At 43.1% G+C, this 22879-nt stretch overlaps 1 protein-coding gene across 4 annotated transcripts in view; it reads left to right on the top strand.

The window, feature by feature from the left end:
• Window positions 1-3279: 3279 nt before the first annotated feature.
• The window catches only part of SNX13 (sorting nexin 13), a 69654-nt gene continuing 50054 nt past the window's right edge, over window positions 3280-22879 (top strand). For 2 of the 4 annotated variants that reach the window (XM_077304473.1, XM_077304470.1), the window contains exon 1: window positions 3282-3599. Coding sequence is in view for 3 of the 4 variants with exons in the window: in XM_077304470.1 (XP_077160585.1) it covers window positions 3585-3599 (15 nt within the window). In the remaining variant the exon portion in view is untranslated. Of the gene's footprint in view, window positions 3600-22879 lie in introns of all 4 variants that reach the window. The other 2 variants (XM_077304474.1, XM_077304471.1) reach the window with 2 other exon arrangements.

Raw genomic sequence — 22879 nt, 5'->3', positions numbered from 1 at the left:
TTTTCCCCATCTGGTGCCCAAGATAGATTAATGGAGTATTCGCTCAGCCATTTTCACATTATAGTGCAATGAGTCATACATTAGTCCTAAGGAGTTATACCCTAAGTCAACTAAAGTAAATGCTTAGGAAGGTGCTACTCTTCTTAGAATTGCACTCTGATTATTACCAAGTACAAAGATAAGAGAATGCTATGAAAAATGGAACCCACATGCCTCCTTTATCCTTTCACTGAACATGCTGCACATATTATTAATCCGACTATGCTGTCTCAATATGTTGTTCAAAGGTTACCACATTGCCACCATTTATTCACACTTCCACAGTCTGACCCAAGTAAGAAACCTATGCAGTCCTATGCAGAGGTCAAAACCATTATGCTAGGGTAAAAGGACTGCATTGTCACTTGGCTGAACAAATCAAGCCTTTAATCAGTTCACCCAGCATTTGTCTCTATCTCTTCTACATACTGACAGTGCCATCCGATGCACAGCTACAGTCTTCTAAGCCCACTGATTTCAGTGGACTTAGATGGAGGTAACTCTGCTTAGGCTGGCACTGTAAAATACTGAAAATAAATTTATAAAAAATCAATACACAATTCTACATTTCAGATTAAAATAGCAGCTCAGCCAGTGTTTCAACGGGTAAGAGTAAAATACAAAACATATTGCATTGTGACCTCTGCTCTGAAAACTGCTGTACCCATTCAGGACCATAATCTATGTTTGACCCCTGAGCATTTTCAAGGAAATCAAGAATGCTGTAAATAAAATACGGTTATATGTATTTGCCATGATTCTCTGCTTGAAGTTTGAACATTGATCCATTTTCAATGGAGAGGAGAAAAAAGATAGAAAATACAACACAATGTGCTATCAAGCTTCTTGAACATTGTGGTTTATTAGCTCAAAAGTGTTTTAATAAATACTTACAAACTTCATAAGGTACTGTTTCAATAGTGCTTTATTTTACAATGAAATCCGTGAAAAGCCACAAATGTACATTAAAGTCAGGCCATCTACACATATTCTTCCTTACTTATATACACAGGTTTATGTCTGCATGCAGAAACGTGCTAAAATGAATGAGATAATACTGAAAGACTATAATGGATACCCAAGCACTACAAAGCCCTTCAACAAGGTTGTAAGGAATCCCCCCCACCCGCTTTAAATAAAAAAAATTACAGATTCTTCCCTTCTATATTGGTTTTCCCCAACCCACATCCTACAGTTCCACTCAAGATATTCAGTTGTCATGCCACCCACACAGGTCCCATCACTCCAACATATTCTGGAGCTGTCATCCCATTCCACATTCCATCACTCCATTTGAAATGCAGTCACTCAACTCTTATTCTTCTATTTAGTGCCAATGTACGATGCCAGTTTCATTCCTATTGTTTTCAGCCTTGATTCCACAAGTAGCAATTGTTATTCCCTATACTTTTTCATTTTTCGCCATGTTTAAGTTCCTTAACTCTTACCTAGAACCCACATTTCAAATAAAGTTCTCTTTTTATCCTTGTCTCCTGTGGTACCTTAAGTTGTTCTGCACAGCTTGCAAGACGGTGATGTTCCACAAGGCCTATGGTTGAGGCAGAAGGGTCCATCATAATTGCTGGCCCCTTAGCCAAGAATCCACTCAGAACACCACTAGAATGATATGTATGTCCCCTCTTCCTATCTTGAAACAGGGATAAAGTATGCATCTAATGTGAATGCTTATGTATTTTAATGTTTTGAATGAACATGTTAATTGTATTTTGACAATTCATTAATTATGATGATATATTTTATGTTGTTTTAACCCTGAGCCTTCAGGGAAGGGTGGTATAAAAACAGAATAAATACAAACCTGGAATGCTCAAATTAGTTTTCCTTGCTTCTCTGAAGCTCTCATCCCATGACTTCTGACCACAATCCCCAGTTCAAGCAGTCTGGGTACTCTGGTCTATAAGATAACTCATCCTATTTCTATCTCTTACCCCCAGGACCTACATCCTGTTTAGAAAAGTCTGTTATGTCATGCTGCCCCATACCACACATACAGTACTATTTCATTTGGTAAATCTTTACTCAGTCACAATCTTTACTCAGTCACTGAATCTGGATTAATATTTGCATTCACACCTATAAACATGTCCTGAAAGGGTGAAAAAGTACACATCCTTTCGCCACTCTGGCTGGATGACACCTATAGTCACTGAACTATCCCATTCACCTCAAGCAATCTTGTTTGTACCCTTAGCCTATTCTGATATCTCTTTCTGCGTTGCTTTTTGATGATTTAACCCTCACATTAAAAGTCTGAAGGCCCAAATAAAATCACCTAATAAAGCCTTTTATGGATTCTAAAACTTCAGCCTGCCAATAGGGGTGAGGCATTTTTAGTAAGGCCCTCCAAGATAAACACTTAAATACTGATTTCTCAGTTTTCTTCCTGAAGGGACATCAAACCAATATGCAATAGAAATAAAATCCAAAGCAAATAATAGAAATAAAATTAATAACAAAGAAATATCTTGGGCCTAGTTGATCAGCTCGTCCAAGGCCACAAAGCATGAGCCGTGGGTTGACAGCCAAGAGGGATATATTGAAAAAGTGACCAGAATGCCCACTGAGAGCAATGGGAACTCTCTGAAGGACCATTAGTTATGAGATCTATGAGTGCCAGCCGCCCATGTGAAACTGTTTTATTTGTATCACTGAAGCTCTTCAGGCCATTGCAATACAGCTCATTCAATTAGCATTTGTGGCCCCCATAAAATGAGCCTTCAAAGAGCTCTTCCTATCGTCTCCAATGGGCACGCTTGTCCTTCCTCTCAAGACATCCAGCATCTGGGTCACGTTGTCTCATGTGCTTTGGCCACACCTCAGCTTTACACCGAGAAACAGGAAGGGAGGACAAGTATTCGGCTCAGACGCTACGACCTGCAGCAAGATTCCTCCCAATCTTTTCTCCCTGCTCCGTTCACCGGCGAGGGCATTTTGGAGAAAAAACCTTGCTAGCCCGGCACCTTCCTCGTGACAGGCCAGCTTTGGGTTTGTTTTCACACGAGGGCGCCTGCAGGCTCCCACCTGTCACTTGCACCGAGCCAGAGAGGGACCTTGCCCGTCCACAGCGGCCCGGCGCTTTGCTGGCCCGCCGCCTCTTCGACCCTCCCCGCCTGCTCTCCCTCTCCCCCTCCCCCTCCGTGACCCCGCGGAGCCCGCACGCCGGGCCCGGGAAAGGAGGGCGTTCCAGCCGTACGAAGGAGGGGCCGAGCGAGCCAGTAAGAGGGGACGGGCGGCCGGAGCGGCCGGCCCCGGCCCGCTTCTCACCGCCCCATTGGGCAGACGCGCCGGGGAGAGCCGCGGCGTCGGCGTCGCACGTAGCCTTCTCAAGATGGCCGCCTCTCCTGAGCGACCTGCGGAGGCGGCTGTTGTGGGATCGGCGCTACGCGGGGAGCGCTGAGGAGTCAGCCAGACAGCCGGCTCCGTGCGCCTGGCGGCGGCGGCGACGACCGATCTTGTGGGCTGCTGCGGCTGTGTACGAGCCCACCATGCGGCGGGGCTAGAGCCGGGGGCTTCCACCGCGAGTAATGATGTTAGCTGAGGTGAGAGGGCGGCGGCAGCGGCGGCGACGGGGAACCGGGGGGGGGGGGGGGCGACCCCTGTCGCCTGGCCGTGCGTGGCCCTAGTGATGACCTGCCTCCCGGCTGGGGACTTCCCTGAGACAGTGGCCAGCGGCACTGGAGGCTCAGCGCCTCTCAGGCCCCGTTGCCAGCTGCCCGGTGGCCTTCCGGTGGGCTCTGTCGGCCTCTGCCTAGCCCCCTTGAGCTGGGCTTTCTCCGTCTGCCCGGTGCTCTCCCTTCTCCGGGCAGGGTTGCCCCCGTCCCTCGGTCGCCAGGCCCTGGGCTTTGGGGGGCGTTTCCCCCGGGGTTCTTGGGCTAACGCCTGTCGGGAGCTTGGGGTGCTGCCCCTGTGAGGCCTTTTAAGCGGAGGCCGCCTTCAGCTTGGCCACTCCTCGGTACCTGAAACTCCTCTTCTGTGGGAGAGAGATGGGTTCGTCCCCGCCCATGCCTTGAACGTCGAGGCAGCGTTGTGGAGCGAGCTGTGAAATGAGCTCCCGGTGCTTCGTTGTGTGCCATTCAGCAGCTTCCTTGTCAGCCTCAGTTTCTCTCATGTGACTCTGGAGCTTGTTTATAAGGGAAGGGCCGGATGATTGGCTGGTGTGTATGTTTTCCCCCGGGTTCTGTGGGGAAAAAAGATGTGGGATACCAGCCTGAATCTTTAGAAGAGGTGTGACTGGGGAAAAAAAAAAGAGCCAGGCATCTGATAGCTTCTCTGCCCGTCTAGAGGAGCTGCATTTCATACTATTTGGGTGCTAACTTTGAGACTGTTACTGCTGTGGCTGTTCCAAGCCAAAGCAGTTCTAAACAACAATGGGCTCAAGCCTGGTGTGGTTCACAGTGAAGGGAGCAGTGGGATTCCAAAAGTGATGATTCTGGGGTCAGCACCGTTTAATTTGTTCATAAATGATTTGGTATTGGGGGGGGGGCAACAATATAGTAGCCAAGTTTGCAGATGATATCAGATTGTTCAGGCTGATGAAGATCAAGGCAGATTGTAAAGAGATACAGGAGAATCTCTAAATTGGGGGAATGGACAGCAGTGTGACAAATGAACTTCAACATGGGTAAAGTAATACCTATTGGAACAAAGGCATTTCCTAATTTTGCATGTAGACTGGTGGGTTCTGAAATGGCTGAGACTGAAAGACAGCTAGAGTTGTTGTGGAAAGCTTGATGAAAATGTCAACCCACTGTGCAGTAGACAGACTCCATACTAGGAGTTACTCAAAACAGGATTGAAAATAAAATGTCCGGTACTTTAATACTCTTGTATAAAGCTGTGGTGTGACCTCATTTGGAATAATGTGTGCAGGTCTGGTCACTGTATCTCAAAAAGGGTATTTATTTACAAGTTTTATAGTCCACCAAGGCAGCTATTAGAGTAAAAACATGTCTTCAAAAAACCATTAAAACCAATCCCCTATTGTTAAATCAGTAACAACCAAACTAAAACATACAAAGAAATAACTCAGTTAAAACACAGGCAGGAAGGAAGGATCACTGAGGGAGTGCCTGCTGGTAGAAAATGGCAACATGACACTCAAGTTCCAGAGTTTTGCTGCCATGACCAAGGAGGCTCTCTCCTGGCTTGCCACTTGCCTAATTTCAGGAAGATGGGGGGGGGGTTCCATAAGTAGGGTCTTGGAAGATTATCATGATGGTTGGGTAGATTTGTAAGGGAGTAGGTGGTCCCTCTGATATGCTGGTCCTAAACGGTATAAGGCTTTAAAGGCCAGCACCAGCACTTTGAATTGTGCCCAGTGACTAACTGATAGCCAATATAGATAAGCCAGTTCCGAAGTTATATGGTCCCCACAACTCCAACCATTTTTCAAGAGCTGCCCAACAGTGTCTACATCTTCTCTGATCAGGGAAGCCTACAGTTGGCTAACCAGCTGAAGTTGATAAAAGGCACTCCTGGGCCACAGCTGCTATCTGCTTATCTAGCAGTAGGCCTGGGTCCATGAGCAACCCAAATTATGGATCTCTTTCTTCAACAGGAGTGTAATCCCATTCAGAAGAGGTGAGACCTTGAATTCTGGTCAGACTTTCTGCTCATCAGTAACCCTCCTGTATTGTAGAGATCAAGCTTTACTAGAGGAGACATGGTAAAGGTTTATGAAATCACTCATGGGGTAGAGAAAATGGATAGAGGCAGGTTTACTCCCTCTCTGATAATACCTGACCTTGCAGGTACCCAGTGAATTGTTGGAAAAGAGGACAGTCAAGGAAATACCTCTTTATCCAATTTAAACTGTGGGATTCACTGCCAGTGGATGTAGTGATCACCACAAGTTTTAAAGGTGTCTAGAAGAAGAAGAGTTGATTCTTATATGCTGCTTTTCTCTACCCAAATGAGTCTTAAAGCAGCTTACAATCACCTTCCCTCTCCTCACAACAGACACCCTGTGAGGTAAGTGAGGCTGAGAGAGTCCTGATATTGGTCAGAACTGTTTTATCACTGCTGTGGCGAGCCCAAGGTCACCCAGCTGCCTGCATATGGAGGAGGAGCGGGGAATCAAACCCAGCTTGCCAGATAAGAAGTCAGCACTCCTAACAGCTGCACAAAGACACTTTCATAGAGAAGAGGTCTGTCACTCACTAGTAGCCATGGTGACTGAAGGGAGCCTCTGTATACATAGTCAGCAGACCTCCAAGTACCAGTGCTGGGAGAGGGGCTTCATCTTTATGCCCTGTTCTTCTGGCAGTTCAGGACAACTGGTTGGCTACTGTGTGAAACAGAATGCTAGGCTAGATCGGTCACTGGTCAGCAGGCTTTCCTTTTAATGTCCTAGGTCATCATTCTTTTTTGTGCAGTGTGCAAATAGGAGGGTCTCAAAAGTCTATGACCAAGACATGGAAAATACAACTTTTCCTCATTGCTATCCTAGCAACTGGCACACTTATGTCAGAGCTCAGCAGTTTAATTTAGCCTTCATGACTAATAGCCAGTGATAAACTCTAAAGGTGCCTGCTCATCTTTTAAATAATCTATGGTCCTTGTGGCATGTCCTCAACTGCACGCTTTAAGTGAAATAGTTAACTGAAATAGTTTGAATATTAAAAATGCAGTTATTTCAAAGTAGCTGTTTCTTTGCTGTTGGTTCTTTGTTGTCTTGAAACCATTTTACTTGTTGGTGCTTAATTTACTACAGGTACTGTTGTACAATATATGGTTACCTTTGTGGTTTGGTGATTGTCTAGTGCCTGAAGCTAATTGACCTGTGATGTGTTGGATGTATGGAATTGCCTTATATTGTGTTTGTTCCAGTTATCCTGTTATTGCCTCTGAGTAGCAGTGGTTTTGGAGGGTCTCAGTTGGAGATCTTTTCCCTGTTCTGCTACTCTAAGGGGGAAAAGACTTTAAACTAGTGATGCTGGGAATTAAACCTGATAGTATGGCAGATTTATGTTTAATTTGAATCAGGAAACTGTGTGGCATGCATAAGATGAGGTCACTTCCTATTAATATGCAACAGAGAACTTTGTGGGGTTTTTTTTGGCAACAACTGGTACGAAAAGTATTCTATGTAGGAAGGGCTATGAGCAATGTATATAATGTTATTGTATTCAGTGTTTTGCTTTCACTTGATAGTGTAAGGGAAGTAAGTATTTATTATTGCAATTTTGGAACTTCATTGATTTATTGATTGGTTGCATTTGTATATAGCCCTCCTGTACGGCTCAGGGAGGTTCACTTAGAACGTAACAGAACAATACATCAAACTCACTGATTGTAATGAATGAAAGGTAACAGTAATAACAAAACTAAACATAGAAATAACACTCAGCGTAATGAACAATCTAACAAGCCCATGGTTGATCCAGTCTGTTGCAAGACTTCAGGGAGGGAGGATTGGGGCCCAGTAGCTGTTATTAGTTTTGGTCGAGCTCAACCAAATGCCTGGTGGAGGAGCTCCCTTTTGCAGGCCCTGCTAAACTGTTTTGGTTCCATTAGGGCTCTGATCTCTTCTGGGACTTTGTTCTACCAGGTGGGGGCCAGGACAGAAAAGGCTCTGCCCTGGTTGAGGTCAGGCGGACTTCCTTGGGGCCAGGGATCGCTAGCTGATTAGAGGTGTCAGACTGTAGAACTCTTTGAGGGGTGTAGGCAAAGAGGCAGTCTTTCAAGTACAGACTGTGGGCCAGACTGTGTATGGCCTTGAAAGTAATTACCAATACCTTGAGCCTGATCCAAAATTTGACTGGATGGGCTCCACGGTATTGCTGTGAGGACCTTGGCCACCACATTCTTGACCCGTTGTAGTTTCCAGATCAAAGTTAAGGGTAGGCCTGCATAGAGTGAGCTGCAGTTGTCTAACCTGGAAGTGACTGTCACGTGGATCACTGTGGCTAGGTGTTCCAGGGCCAAGTAGGGCACTAGTAGTTTGACTTGGTGAAGGTGGTAGAAGGCCAGCTGCACTACTCTTGTGACCTGGGCCTCCATAGTAAGAGAAGCATCCAGGATCATGCCCAGGTTCCTGGCGGAGTGAGCCATTGATAGTTACACTCTGTCCAGGCTGGGCAGATGTGCTTCCTTGCTTGGATCCTTCCTGCCCAGCCACAGGACCTCCGTCTTTGAAGGACTAAGCTTCAGATTACTCTGCTTGAGCCACCTCATTACTGCTTCCAGGCAGCTGGCTAATATTTTGGGGGGAGAATCAGGGAGGCTATCCATCAGGAGGAAGAGCTGGATGTCATCGCATATTGGTGACAACCCAGCCTGAACTTCCATTCCAGTTGTGCAAGAGGGCATGTGAAGATGTTGAATCAGATTGGAGAGAGAACTGATCCTTGTGGGACTCCACATGTGAGTTGGTGGCAGCTTGAAAATCTCTCTCCTTTATCCAGAGAAAGGAGATCAGCCATTGAAGGGCTGTCCCCTGAATTTCAGTGTTGGCAAGGTGATAAGCTAGAAGCTCATGGTCAACTGTGTCGAACACCGCTGAAAGGTCTAGTAGCGCCGCCCCACCCCAGTCCAACTGGTGACAGAGGTCATATGTCAGGGTTACTAGCGCTGTCTCTATCCCTTGGCCAGGTCAGAAACCTGACTGGGATGGGTCTAGGACTGAAGTTTCTTCCAGGAATGCTGGTAATTGGTCTGCAACAGCCCTTTCATGCTGCATGTAGTTATTTATTTATTTATTTACTTGGATTTTCCTCTGAGATGGTTCTTCTTCTGATACTCAAGGCAAACTACAGACTATAAAATGATGCATCCACAGAACATGACAATCAGTGAACAATGCAAGAGGTTGTTTACTTTTTGAGAGAAAGTTGAGGAGAAACAAAATATAATTTTGCAGTATTCAGTAGTTGTAATACTTACCTATGTTTTCAAAATATGTATGCTTCTTCTGAGAGACTAAACCTGGATGTGATAAGGTCAAATATGTACTTTTTGTTCTGATCTGCCAGTTTTGTTTTGTTCAGATAAGTTCATTCCAGAATGAAAGGTGCCAGGCGGTACTTGTGGACAGCTACAGCAAAGGAAATGGAGATGTCTTGTACACTGAGCACAGGGCTGTGTTTATACACAACTAGCAGTTTAAAGAAGCAAATACCTCAAAAGCAACAATGGCATACAGGCTATGCAATAGTCTTTATCAACTTTGCTGTTTTGAATGATTTTTCTGAATAAATGTGATCTAAGTTCCAGAGAACCAATACTAGCTTAATAATTCAAACAGTCTTGTACCACAGTTTTACCATATCATTTATTCATGAATGCATGAATCTGCCTCATATCGAATCAAATTATTGGTCCATCAGGGTCAGCATTGTCTACAATATTGTCCCTATGTGAAGGTAGTGATAAAGTTTTTCACTGTCAACTTGCTCTGTCAGGTTTTTGTACCCAAAAAATCTCAGCAGAATAACTTCTTTATGCTTTTAAAATTAAAGTTCGATTTCTTCCTACTTTTTGTTTTAAAATAAGCTTCCTGCAGCAGGAAGAGAGCTACCGGTTAGTAGCATTGCATCAGTGTGAAAATTTCATCTGAGTAACTTCACCATACACAACTTATAGAATCTCAGCAATGTGGATACTTTCCTAGCAACTTCAGAAAGATTATTCCATAAAATAGGGGAAACCACTGAAAAAGCATTAGATCTAGTACTGATAGACCTAACAAATCTGTAGTTGCTTGCCAGTGCTGCTGCTGTGTGGGTTGATACTGGAAGAGGCAGTCCTATGTGGATCATAGGTCATGAAGGGCTTTAAAGGTGAGAACCATCACATTGAATTGAATTTAGCAATAAACCAGTAGCCAGTGCAGAGTTCTCAAAATTCAGCAAAATGTATGCTGAGTAGCTAGCCACTGTGTGATTTGCACTGGTTGAAGACTCTGAATTGTCTTCAACAGAAGCCCCCTGTATAGTGAGATACAATAGTCTATTCTTGACATTAATGTTGGCATGGATCAGTGTGTCAAGGCTTACTGAGTCCAGGAAGGAAAACAGCCTTCCTTCTAGATGTAATTGACAGACGGCACTTTTTTCTGCCTCAGCCTTTCTCTCTAGTAAAAAAGTTGAGTCTAAAACTGCCTCTAGGCTTTTAACTGTTGTTAACTGCTTTTACTACTGCTGTTCATTTGATATTACTCTGACTTATAATGTACTTACCCTCTTGTTTCCTGTGTTATATGTAAACCACTTTGAGCTGCAAGTGGAGGGTGGTATATAAATATATAATAAATAATTGAAGAAACAACAAACTCACTCCATTGAGGGTTTGCAACAAAAGTCCCAACTTTCCTAAACAGCATTAGCTGCATCTTGTCTGAATTAAGCTTTACCTGTTCTCCCTTAGCTATATCACTCATAAATTGGACAGAATGGACAGAGATGTCTGCTTCTGGAAACTTAGATTGCAAGTATTTGGTAGGGTGTCATGAGCATATTGGTAATGTCCAATTCCAAAGTACAATAAAATGCTAACTTATGAGTTACAGGCAGCATTTACTTTTTAACTTATTAGAAATTGTGCTTTTGTTTTTCTAAAATAATTTGTCAGTGCTGACTTCACAGGTCTCTGCTAATAACAAACATCCTTTTAGCTGTCTGGTTTACAGAAATACCTGTTTTTGTTTTGGATGTTGAAGTAATGGCAAAGATACTTTTATTGTGTTTCCTGTTGTATGATGTTGCTGCTGGTCAAAGAATAAACAACATTATTGATTGTGTGTGTGCTGCTATATTTAGGTGGCTTTTTAAAGAGGGAACTTTTTTATTCTTATGTTCCAGTTATCCATTTTATATATTGTATTAGTAGTTATCTTCTTTGTTACTATTTTATTTTTATTTTGTTTATATATCTCCCTCTAGGGGGTTTACATATTACATAGGAATAATAGAGTATAATTAAATAATTCAAATAAACACAACAGTAACAGTGGCCACAATAATAGTTCAGTAATTTTTCTATAACAATTCTAACACTAACTGTAATAATGTCAACCTGTTGAGTATGGTGTCAATATTGTTGTTGTTAGGTGCGAAGTCATGTCCGACCCATCGCGACCCCATGGATAATGATCCTCCAGGCCTTCCTGTCCTCTACCATTCCCCGGAGTCCATTTAACCTATGGTGCCATAGGTTGGTCAATTCAAGTTCCATTCATTGGGTTTCTGGGGGCCCCAGCAGATGTTGTTGGTTCGGATGACCTCAACCGAAGAGCTCTGTTTTACAGGCCCTGAGGAACTATGATGGCTCAGGCAGGGCCCTGATCTCTTAAGGGAGGTCATTCCACCTGGTGGGGCCCAGGATAGAGAAAGCTCTGGTCCTGGTTGAGGTGTACTGGTTAGGAGAGCCGACTTCTTATCTGGCGAGCTGGGTTTGATTCCCTGCTGTTTCACATGCAGCCAGCTGGGTGAACTTGGGCTCACCATGGCACTAATGAAGCAGTTCTGACTGACCAGTAATATCAGGGCTCTCTCAGCCTCACCTACCTGACAGGGTGTCTGTTATGAAAAGAGAAAGTCAAGGCCATTGTAAACCGCTTCGAGACTCCTTCTGAGAGAGAAAAGTGTCATATAAGAATCACCTCTTTTTCTTCTCCTTTTGGGCCAGGACCACCAGCCAGTTGGAAGTCCTATTGTTATTGTCGTTATTATTATTATATTTATTATCCACCACTCCCGTCAAGCTGGGTTGTGGTGGGTTACAACAATACAATACCATAACAACCCCAATTAAAACCCAATTAATTAAAATCCCCATTATAAAAATTAAAACAAATACACAGCACAACAAGATGATGGTAAATACTAGCCCTCCCAACATGGAAAGGCTTCCGGCCAGGGAGACAGATGGTAGAACAACTATTCACGTCCATGCTGGAACCGGTGTGACACCAGATCTTCCTGGGAGGGGGGGCATCCACTTTTCCTCTAGCTCTGGCCTCAACCATAAACCTGTGGAATACCGAAAGCTCTCCCAGGGCCCACAGCTTCTCTGGGAGTTCATTCTACCAGGTAGGGGCCAGGACCAAAAAGGCCCTAGCCCTTGTTGAGGCCAGGCGTACTTCTCTGGGGCTGGGAATGCCCAACCAGTTGATACCTGCAGAGCTCAAGACAGCAAGGCAGTCCCTCAGGGACACTGGACACAAATCACATATGGTCTTAAAGGTGATAACCAAGACCTTGGGATCTCTGACTTTGAAGGGCTGTGCTTTAGATGACCCTGCTTAAGCCACTTAGTCATTGCTTCTAGACACCTGACTAAGGCTTCTGGGGAAGAATCAGGGTGGCCATCCATCAGGAGGAAGAGCTGTGTGTCATCTGTATATTGATGACATCCCAGCCTTGAACCTATGCACTAGCTGAGAGAGAGGGTGCATGAAGATGTTAAATAAAATTGGAGAACCTCTCTTTGTGGGACTCCCCATGTCAATTGATGGAGGCTTGATTGTTTCTATTGCTACCTTCTATCCGCGACCCTGGAGAAAGGAGATCAGCCACTGGAAGGCCATCCCCTGTATCCTGTTGTTGGCAAGGCGGTGACCTAGAAGCTATTGGTTGACAATGTAAAACACTGCTGTAAGTTCTAATAGCACAAGCAGCGCTGACCCGCCTTGGTCCAGCTGACGATGTAGGTAATCCGACAGGGCGACTATTGCTGTTTCTACCCCATGGCCAGGCTAGAAACCTGACTGGGTTGGGTTTAGGACTGAAGCTTCATCCAGGAATGCCAGTATTTAGTCCGCCCTTTCCACTATTTTCCCCACAAATGCTAGGTGTGAGACAAATCTGAAGTTGGTGGGCTCTCGAAGATCCAGCTATAGCTTTTTCAGCAGCGGGCAAACCACTGCCTCTTTCAGTCCCTCCGGGAATTCTCCCATTGACAGGAGACAGCATTCTGGAAATTATTTTGTGTGTGCGGTATTCTGGGGCGGGAACAAGCAAAATATTTCTGAGGGATTCTGCTTTAAAATGTAGTACAACTGAAGTTAAAACTAAAATTAGCCGTTTAAAAAAAATAATGGGGGGAAAACACTGTCAGTGTGGTATAGTGGTTAAAGTGCTCATGAAATGTACTGGATGATCTTGGGCTAGTCTTTTTCTCTCACCTTGACCTCACAGGGTTTTTGTGAGGATAAGTAGTGGAGATCCTTGAGGAACTATGGATATATTTGTACTAAATAATGTTCTAAAAGCACTCGGAATTCAAATATCTTCAGTCGTGCTTTAAAGATTAAAACAGGAACACCTACAAGAGATTGGAGAGAGCAAGTTCTACGTTGCAGTTCATTCTTTCTAGTCAGTTTTGAAATGAGAGAACCTGCTGATCTAAGATACAGTAGCAACCTGTCAAAATTGCTTGAAAATGTGACCATTATAATTAATATACACTTGTGTTGGTTTTATGAGATGGTGGGATGGTAGATGAAATTGTAGCATGACTCTCGGTGATTCAGTTGCTGCCCTTACCCTCATGCTTTTACTGTTTCAAATCAAGCAAGATGTCACTAATTCAGCAAGTAGGCTGAGTTTGCTGGGTTGACAAAACTAGATCTAACAATTGTATCATGTCAAACATGGAAAATATGATCAAGATAGTTCAAGTAATTGGTATGGATGTGTGTGATAAGTGCCATCAAGTCACTTCCACCTTATGAAGTAGTGACCTCCAAACTTTCCTATCATTAACTGCCTTGCTCAGGTCCTAAAAACTGAGGTCTATGTCTTTCTTGACCGGGTTCATCTCTTGTTGGTTCTTCTTTTCCTGCTGCCTTCAACTTTTCCTAGAATTATTGTGTTTTTCTCTTCTTATAAAGTGATCGAAGTACAGTAGCTTCAGGTTAAGTCATTTTTAGCTACTAGAAAGACTTTAGGTTTGATTTGCTCTACAATTCACTTATTTGTCTTTTTGGTAGTTCATGGTATCTGCAAAGCTCTTCTCTGACGCGCCATTTCAAACGAATCTTTTATCCTGTCAGCTTTCTTCTTTGTCCAACTTTCGCACTCATATTGGTTGACTTTTTATTTATTGGTCGATTTATATACTGACCCTCTCAGATTTATCATCTCAGGATGGTGAACAACATATTATATAACTGAGTAATAAAGACAATAAATTTGTCTTCTTGATTTTCTGTTGTAATCCTGCTTTAGCACTTTCTGCTTTAACCTTCAACAGTAGTAATTTCAGGTCTTTCCTATTTTCTGCCAGTAATGGCATGTGCATATTTCAACTTTGTTAATATTCCTTCCACCAATTTTCACTTCACCTAAACCAGTTTTCCTTATGGTACGTTTGTCATGCAGATTAAACACTTGGAAACTGTTCTGTTTCTTCATATTTTGTCCTTAATGCTAGCCTCTTGTCCAGGGTATAGGTTACATATCAAACCAGTCAGATGTTGTGGTAGTGTTTCATAATAGCACACCTCTTAAAACTTACTTATTAGTCATTAAAACAGCCAATAATGTCAAAACTCATAAGGCATGAATGATCAGTATTGCATAACATTCTATGTTTTGTGTTCTGTGGTCAATTATCCCTTTTGTTGCCTCTTTTAATTACTGTAATGGGATAGGATTCTAGTAACGAGCAACTAGCTGGTGTGTCACTAAGACTAAATGCCAAAATGCTGCCATTCTTTTTTACTTTGTTACCATCTGGAAGTTTGTTTGAACAGAGCTGTAACATTACTTCTTCTGTAATTCCTTGCTTCCACAAAAAGTGTGCTGGAATAGAATTATAACCAAGTGAGGACGGCTTCATACTTCTCCAATTGAATTAAGTATAAAAATGGTTTGTTTACTCTTTCAACCAAAATGAAGGCACAGTACAACACATTGATCATCAGGAAGATCAAGGGCAAACTGCCTCATACAGAATAAATACCCTGAAATGCTGTCTGTTTTCCTCCACAATCAGCAGGCTTCTTAACATAGTCTACTTCCTGATTTTCCTCCTGGCAATCGGATTTGAACTCTTTAGGGTGGAGAGGGTAATTAGAGAAACAGCAGCTTTTAGGAGCTCTGTCTCCAAGCCTAAAGAGGAGTTGTAAATAGCTGAGGTACCTTATTGTGCCAGGTCGAAGGCAGAACTGTTATCTTTTGATGTGGGTTTAATTACACTGGTGAATTTAAATGCAGTCTGCTCACAATACATTATTTTACATTCAGTAGAATTTATGTGTGCAGATTGCATCTTTCTAGTCTAGACAGCTAACTCAGAAGTAGACCAGGTACATGGAGAGTATGAATCTATTACTAGCTCACCACATCTTGTCACATGACAATTAACGTGCTTACAAAGATGATGACAAGAATTATTATTTTTCAAAGCCTGAGCAACTCTTCAATGGTAGCACGTTTCCTTGTATATTGGTCACCTGTACTTTTTTCTCAATTTTTTAAATGTTTGTCCTCTATGGGTTTATATAAACACAAATAATAATAATAATAATAATAATAATAATAATAATAATTGTATTTATACCTCGCCTCCCCCCGAAGGCTCAAAATAATAGAAATGTATCAATAAGTTTTAAGTAGCACTTTCAATAAGTAATGGGTTGTTTGCACAGCATGGTGAAATTATTTTATTGACTGCATTTTATTACATTGATAGAATTAAATTGGTTCAGATCCTATCCAGTAATCACCCTTGTGATTCCATTTAGACTGTTTATGCACTGGAGGTTTCATGCCAGGCTGCAGGCTGGAGTTTTAGTCGTGGCAGGTTGCCCCACCTCTTCCTGTACCCACACAGGGGAGCATTTGGCCCGGTGTGCCTCATCCACCCCCGATTTGTGCTCCTGCATGGGAGACAGGGCAGTGAAGTTCCCAGTGTGTAAATGGTCTTGGTTGAACAATGAAAAATTCTGGACCTGCTTGATTTTTATCCCTTTTATTCTGCTATACCGTTTTTAGAGCTTCCCAAAATTTCCATTGTCTCATAAAAATTGAAATGAAGTCCTCAGGGAAGCATAACAAACTGTGTGTTCATCTGACCCTCCCAGGCCTTCATATGTCTGTCTCTAAATCAGTACAGCAATTGTTCTACAAATTACTGACAGTATCATTGCCTGTAGATAGTTACTATGGAATCCCTGGTTAGATTTTCATTATGCTTTCTCATCATTTGAAACCCCTTAAGCCAGGGGTTTATATGGCTTGGAATTGAACCCAAGGAAGCTCATTTAAAAAGCTGGTCCATGCAGAGCAAACTGCTCCATGTATATTAGCTGTTTAAAGAGGCTGCTTGCTTTAAAAAAGCCCCCTTAAAAAGCTGATTCGAATGGAGCAAAGTTCTCTGCATGAATCAGCTGTTTAAAGGGGCTGGGTGTCTAACACCCCCCCTCCTATAAACTGTTGAGCCCTGTGTTCCATAAGTACTTACACATATATCTTGTCTGTGCAATTTTTGTTAATGAATTCTTCCAGTGTCCATTTAATTGTGTGTGTGAGGCGAGCTTGATTTTGTATGCATTTGTACTTGTTCTCGTACACTGCACGAACTGGAAGCCTACCATACAAATACAGTTCCATAAGATTCTAAACAGAATCTGTGGGATAGCAAAAGCTGACTTGTTAGATTAAGTACAGTTGTTTCCAACCAAGTAGTTTTGTGCAGATGGTTTGCTAGAGATCATATTCCGTTACTTGTACAGTTTCTTTCTGAAGGGTTGTTTACCAAGGCATGCTTGCACATGGTTTCAGGATAGTGAGATAGTGCTGTGTTCAAGGTCAGCAGTCTGTTGCCATTACTGTTTCTAATATTTTTCCTTGACTGATTGTGGCCATTATTAAACTCACAACTATCCTTTTTCCAGGAATAATAAGTGAAAACCTTTCTTCTCCGGAATAGCACATAATTATCTACTCCTGCCCTCTAGTTAAGCCTCTTCTCCTGACTGTCCCTTTCCCCAAAGGCAAACTTTAAACTTGGTTTCTGAATTGGTATTGTGAAGAACAATACTTGGCTTTGAATAATTATATTACTTTTAAACAGAAGGGCATTTCGATGGCACTATCTCTTGCCCTTAGGCCTGATATCTGGTAACTAGAGTGGCTCTATTTGTATGTGTTCTTAGCAAAAGTTCTTTCAATGTTAGTTCTCTACTTTTGTGGTGTTTGCCTGTGATGACATCACTGCTTCTACAACAATGTGCTATTAAGGTAGAGCAAGGTTGCTGTCACACAGTAAACATAATAAATGTACACTGGGACAAGCATTTAGCAGGCACGTGTAATTTGGGGTATTAGAATGCTTGATAAAACTGCTGTTCACTCTATATGAAGTTATGAAACTTCTTAGCTTGTTGCCATCAAATGTCTTTATTTTTAAGTTGAAGAAAAGGAGTTTGAAATTTCAACTGCTTTAATTTAGCATTTGGGGCATAAGCGGAATTAGATCATCACTGGAAAGCAGCCACATGGAAATTGTATAGGGCTTTATAATCTTGAGCTCACCTTTATCTTGGCATCTTGTCAGGTTTTCTTGCAAAGTAAACTTAGCTTAAGTACACTTAAGAATTGCTCTTGTGTTACAGCAGCAGTGCAGTTGCATCTGAAAACTCTTCTGCTAGAATGTCTGGAAAGAGATCACTGTGTGGAAAGACTGTGTTAGTGGCACAGAAACTCAAGGAAATCTGAGGCTGTGAATAAATGGTTCCACATCCGAAGTGGGCAATTGCTCCCGGGCCTTGGCGCAGCGAGCGCCGCACCGCAGGGGGAAGGAAGGCACGGGCACTGGTGCGCTGGCGGGCGCAGGCGAAGCAGCTCCGCCTCCCTCCTGCAGTGCAGTGCTCGCTGTGCTGGGGCCCGGGAGTGCTGTGCCATGGGGGGGAGTTGCGGGCGCTGGCACGGCCTGGTACTGAGGGCTTCACGGCCTGGTACCGGTTCATGGCCCGGGGGTTGGGGAAGACTGTCTTCCTCCTCTCTTTGTACTGCCTTCCCCTGTAGTTGGTTAGCTAGGAGGAAGACTAAACAATCCTGAACCACTGGACCTTCAGAGGGAGACTTCCTGAAGTATCTCTGTCCCTTACTCTTCCTGCCTCTCTGAGGGTTGCCTAACCCTTAGGTTTATTGGCAGGAGCTATTGCCAATTGGGTGTGACTGGGTTAAGCTGAACTCCAACCTTGCCCCCTACTTCCTTTAAATCAGTGGGTCCCAAACTTTTTTGGGCTGCCACCCCCTTGGCTCTTAGGCCACATCCCTAGTGCCCCACACACGCATATGAGCACAATGCCTCTTTTTGGGGGTGTTTGGTCTGCTACAAATTCAGTTTGTATTTTACAAATAAAACATAACCTAGTAAGTAAACCAATTTATTTAGCTGTTTTAGCAATTTACAAGGATAAATCTGTAACCACATTGTCTTCATAGTTTTAATGGGATGGATGGACTTGGTGCAGGGATACCAGCTTCTCAACATCATGCTAGAAGGCACTAAGAAGAAGTCTTAGATTCCCCATGCTCGGTAATTTTCGGTCTATTTCATTGCTTGGAATGAAGCTTGGGAGACTGTACTGAAATCCTGCTCTACTAAATATGATGTTGGGAAGGCAATAAAGTACATCTGGACTTTGTTCCACAGTGCTGGGTAGTGGTCAGAAAAAAAAATTTGTAACCAAAAATCTTGATTTGAGTTTTTGAACTTTGGCCTTATGCTTCTACAAATCTAAACTGCACAAAATAAAATATTACATAACGTATAGTGCAAATTAGAGGATCTCTGCATCCCACGTGGAGGTTGGCATCTCTAATTCTGAACCAGGAACTTGAAAAGCTTTAGAGTTTATAAAGGAATATGCAGTGCAGCACAGGATGGTCTATATAAGCTTTCTTGTTTTAAAAAATAGAAAGGTGTTGTGGGACAGAGTTGTTTTCCTGTCCTCTCTATGCACCTTTACCTGAAGGCAGAAAAGTGCGGGGGGGGGGGAATTGTACCTTATGGATCCCAGAGGGATAACTGACCTTGAATGGCCATTCCTTGGGCCTGATCCATGAGAAATGATTGACTAGCGATTACATTAAAACTATTTAATACAACCCTCAATCCCCCCCAGAGGAAAGAAAAAGGGGGAAAGCTCATTATAGCTACGTTTCTCTCCTACCCTCCCGCCCCCATGACGTATTCATGAGAAACCTTTCCTGGCATCTGGCAGCAAGACATTGGCCTCTCCTCCCAAACCTGCTCAGCCTTGCTAGGAAGTAGCTCAGCCTGCTTAACACTTTCAGAACTGCAGGCAAAAGAGAAAATCTTGTTCCTCTCCACAGGACCCACCAGCCAGACTTCAGCAAGGCTGCCCTCAGTGGCGCCCTCCAATGCAGCTCAACAGGGCTGCTCATGAGTAATTCTGCATGGGGGATCCTAGGCTGTTCAGCCCTCTTAGAAAATAGCAGGGGGTGGGGAGAGAAAGAGATAAAGGGAAACTCCTGCAGGCTCTCTGGCCCTCCTTCCTGCCCTCCTCCAAAGCTATCACCACCACCACAAGAAGTCTACTTACAAGACAATGAAGTCAGGTGTGGCACAGAAGCCTGGGGGTATAGGAAGAAGCTAGCAGCTGAGCTGAACAAAGGAAGACAGCTTGTGATCTCCAAGGCAAGTCTGTGAGGTGCTAAGGAACCAAATCAGGTGGCAGAGTATGGGAAGCAGTGGGTAGGAAGCAGAAACGCAAGCATAGAATGGCCTTTTCCTTACTGCAGCTATTGCTGCTCTCCTTTCATACAAAAATTCTTCACTGCCCCCCTATTGCCCCAAAGTTTCTCACTGCCCCTTCACACCCTAAAATTCCTCAACATACCTCTGGATCCTTCCACCAGCCCTGGGAGGTGGTACTGCCCACTATGGGAAACCTTATTTTAAAGGGCTGCCCCTGCCTTCCAGCTGGTATTGATGCATTAAGGCCGTTTCTGTTTCGCCCATGCCCGGTGGGTTGGACATGCCCTCATTTGATCCTGGTGAGTGGGGTGTGCTGCTGAACTCTGGGGCAGAGCCTGGCTTCAGCAGCTTACCATTTGAAAGATGAATTGACCTACTGTGTTAACAAATGGGTGGGGCCAAATTCTACTGTATGCAGGCCATTGATAGGCCTGCTTCTCTTTACCTCTGATAAATACGGGGAAGCTGAGGCCACCCCTTCATGCAGTGATATGATGCTAATATCTCTGTATTACAAGAAGACTTAGCTCGCTATGTGTTTTAGTGCTGAAAATTGTGTTCTAAATGGTCATTTTACCTTTTAGAATGATATGACGGTCATATATAGGTAGTAATACTCCTTTTAATTTTTTTTGGGGGTGGGTTGTTTTGTTTTTTGCTTGGACTCTTTTTTCCTATTTGGGAAGCTTAACAGATTAGGATTTAAAGAGATTAAAATGATAGTTGCTTCATCACTCGATCTTGCTGTGGGAGTGTTCCTACCGACTCATTTGTGTTCTGCTTTTCTCTTGCATAGGATTCCCTCCTCCAGTTCTAGGCTTTTGCTAAACTAGCTAAACCACTCCTGGATTTCAAACTTACAAACTTGCACTTCAAATCACTGTTTCAAATTGTGACTGGGAGTTGAGACGCATCATAGAAAATTGTGGGGGTAATATAGATCGTGATCTAAGAGAGGTCATGTACCAATATTATCAACTGTAGTAGGGCTTTTAAAAGTCTACTTGATATGGGATAGTATATGCAGTATAGGACAGGTTTTCAACAGAAGTAATTAAGGAGTGGAATTAGAGGCCAAGGGAGGTTGGATCTGTATCTTGTATAGAGTGAATCACAAGAAGATAATTGCCTCTAATAGTTGTGTTCACTCTCTTGAGTGTAGTAGGGGAGAATTGGTTGATCAATTGATCCAATAAATTCCTGCTGTTGTGAGAGGATGCTGAATTTAGATTTTTGCCTTTTTATTTCTCCTGTGGTATGCCCTCATGCTGTTCTCCTCCTCCTCCTCCTCCTCCTCCTCATCATCATCATCTTATAGCCCACCACTCCCACAAGGCTTGAGATCACTTACCACCCCCTCCTAGTAGCATTTCCAAGATTCAATGTCTTTCTCTCAAAAGTGACGTTTCACATGTTTTGCCATATTTCTGAATCAGGGAGATTTTGCCTCAGTGGTTGTGTCCCCAACACCTTCCCTCACATCATCTTGGTCTGCCTGGCTCTGCAGCCAATGCATCCCTATCCAGGACTATATAACCAAATTGGGACTGGCTTGTAGGAGTGAACGACAAATTCTTAAAGCTCTGCTTAACGAGAAGAATCATGCTGTATTGGCTAAAATTGCAAATGTATTTTGTTCAGTGTTAAAATTCAGTCTTTTGCATTTGCAAAAATGCTAGCCTGCACATTGGGTTTCTGTATATGTATATGTATATGTGTGTATGTATGTATATATATATATATATGTGTGTGTGTGTGTGTGTGTGTGTGTGTGTGTGTGTGTATAATCACATCTGAGTTGTGGCTATCATTATCTGTATGAATTTTATGCCATTAAAGGCAATCCATATCTGTATCTATCCAGTAGCGTTTCAAGGGGCAATTTGGAGCTGAAGTAGGAGGAGGGAGGGAGGAGAGTTCCTCTCCACTAAGAAAAATCTCTTCTGTCTACAGAGATTTTGTGTGTGATTCAACCAATAGACTCAGTTTTCTCTCGTTCTTACAATACATGAACTCATGGGTTCTCAATAAAATTAATGAGGAATTGGCTTAGAACAAAGGAAGCACTTGTTCACCCAAAGAGTAATTAACACATGGAATTCCCTACTGTGGGAAGTGGGGGCAGCAGCAAGAGGGAATTGGATAAACATGTGGAGCAGCATCAAGAAAGGATTGGATAAACATATGGAGTAGAGATCCATATGTGGCTATTAACCACAAGGTATAGGTGGAACACTATGTTTAGGCAGTGATACTCTGTATTTCTGGTATTTAGAGGTCTTCTGGAATTCAAACCCCACAGATGAACCTTCTGATAGCACCTGGGTTTGAGCCACTCTTTGGCACAGAGTGTTGGACTGGATGGGCCATTGGCCTGATCCAACATGACTTTCTTGTGTTCATATGTGGATAAGCTTCTCTAAAGGATAATTTGTCCCCACTACTACTGCTAACTGCCTGTAACTCCCAGCTGAAATGGAGCACTGTTGTTGGCGGAATTTGCAATTTATGCATCAGGATCTCCAAACCCTGACTCTAGAGACCGCTAGACAGCTGAGCACAGGCTCACCCAGACCAGACAGCCAATAATCAGGGTGAGTCTTTAACATGATGGCAGGCACAGGGGAGGAAGAAAAGAGAAAAGACCTCTCACCCAGCCAGGAAGCACCAAAACCCCAAGGGTTTTTATGTGGTACTGTGATGATGATAGTTCTTGACCCCTATGACTTTCATAACAAGAGGAGCATAATTTTAATACGGGAGTAGAAGGAGGCCATCCTTGTTAGCCTGTAGTCATCAGAGTTTTTAAAAATCATAACGGTTAAAGATTGATGGTGACTGTGAATGAAAAATTATTTTTTTAAAAAATGAAGATTGGTTTAAGTTTTTTTTAAGGAGATATTACAGAAATGCCAGTCCATCAGTGTGTAGTCAATTCAGCAGTTAGGGAACAGAGCCCAGCCAATTTAGGCTCATTTAAGTCCCAGTGTTTGCATTGGTAGATTATAAATGGGTTTAAATCAAATGTATTGATTGCATTGGGATTTAGAAGTATTTGTCAAGATTATGTCCTTAGTTTTTAATGTGATGTTGTAGCTGATGAGGAATGAAAGAATGTTGAAGTAGATGTATTTATCTTGACCCT

This window comes from Paroedura picta, chromosome 11, assembly GCF_049243985.1.
Source record: "Paroedura picta isolate Pp20150507F chromosome 11, Ppicta_v3.0, whole genome shotgun sequence".
Lineage (NCBI taxonomy): Eukaryota > Metazoa > Chordata > Lepidosauria > Squamata > Gekkonidae > Paroedura > Paroedura picta.
Note: the sequence above shows the minus strand (reverse complement) of the source record. Positions and strands in the feature narration are given on the sequence as shown.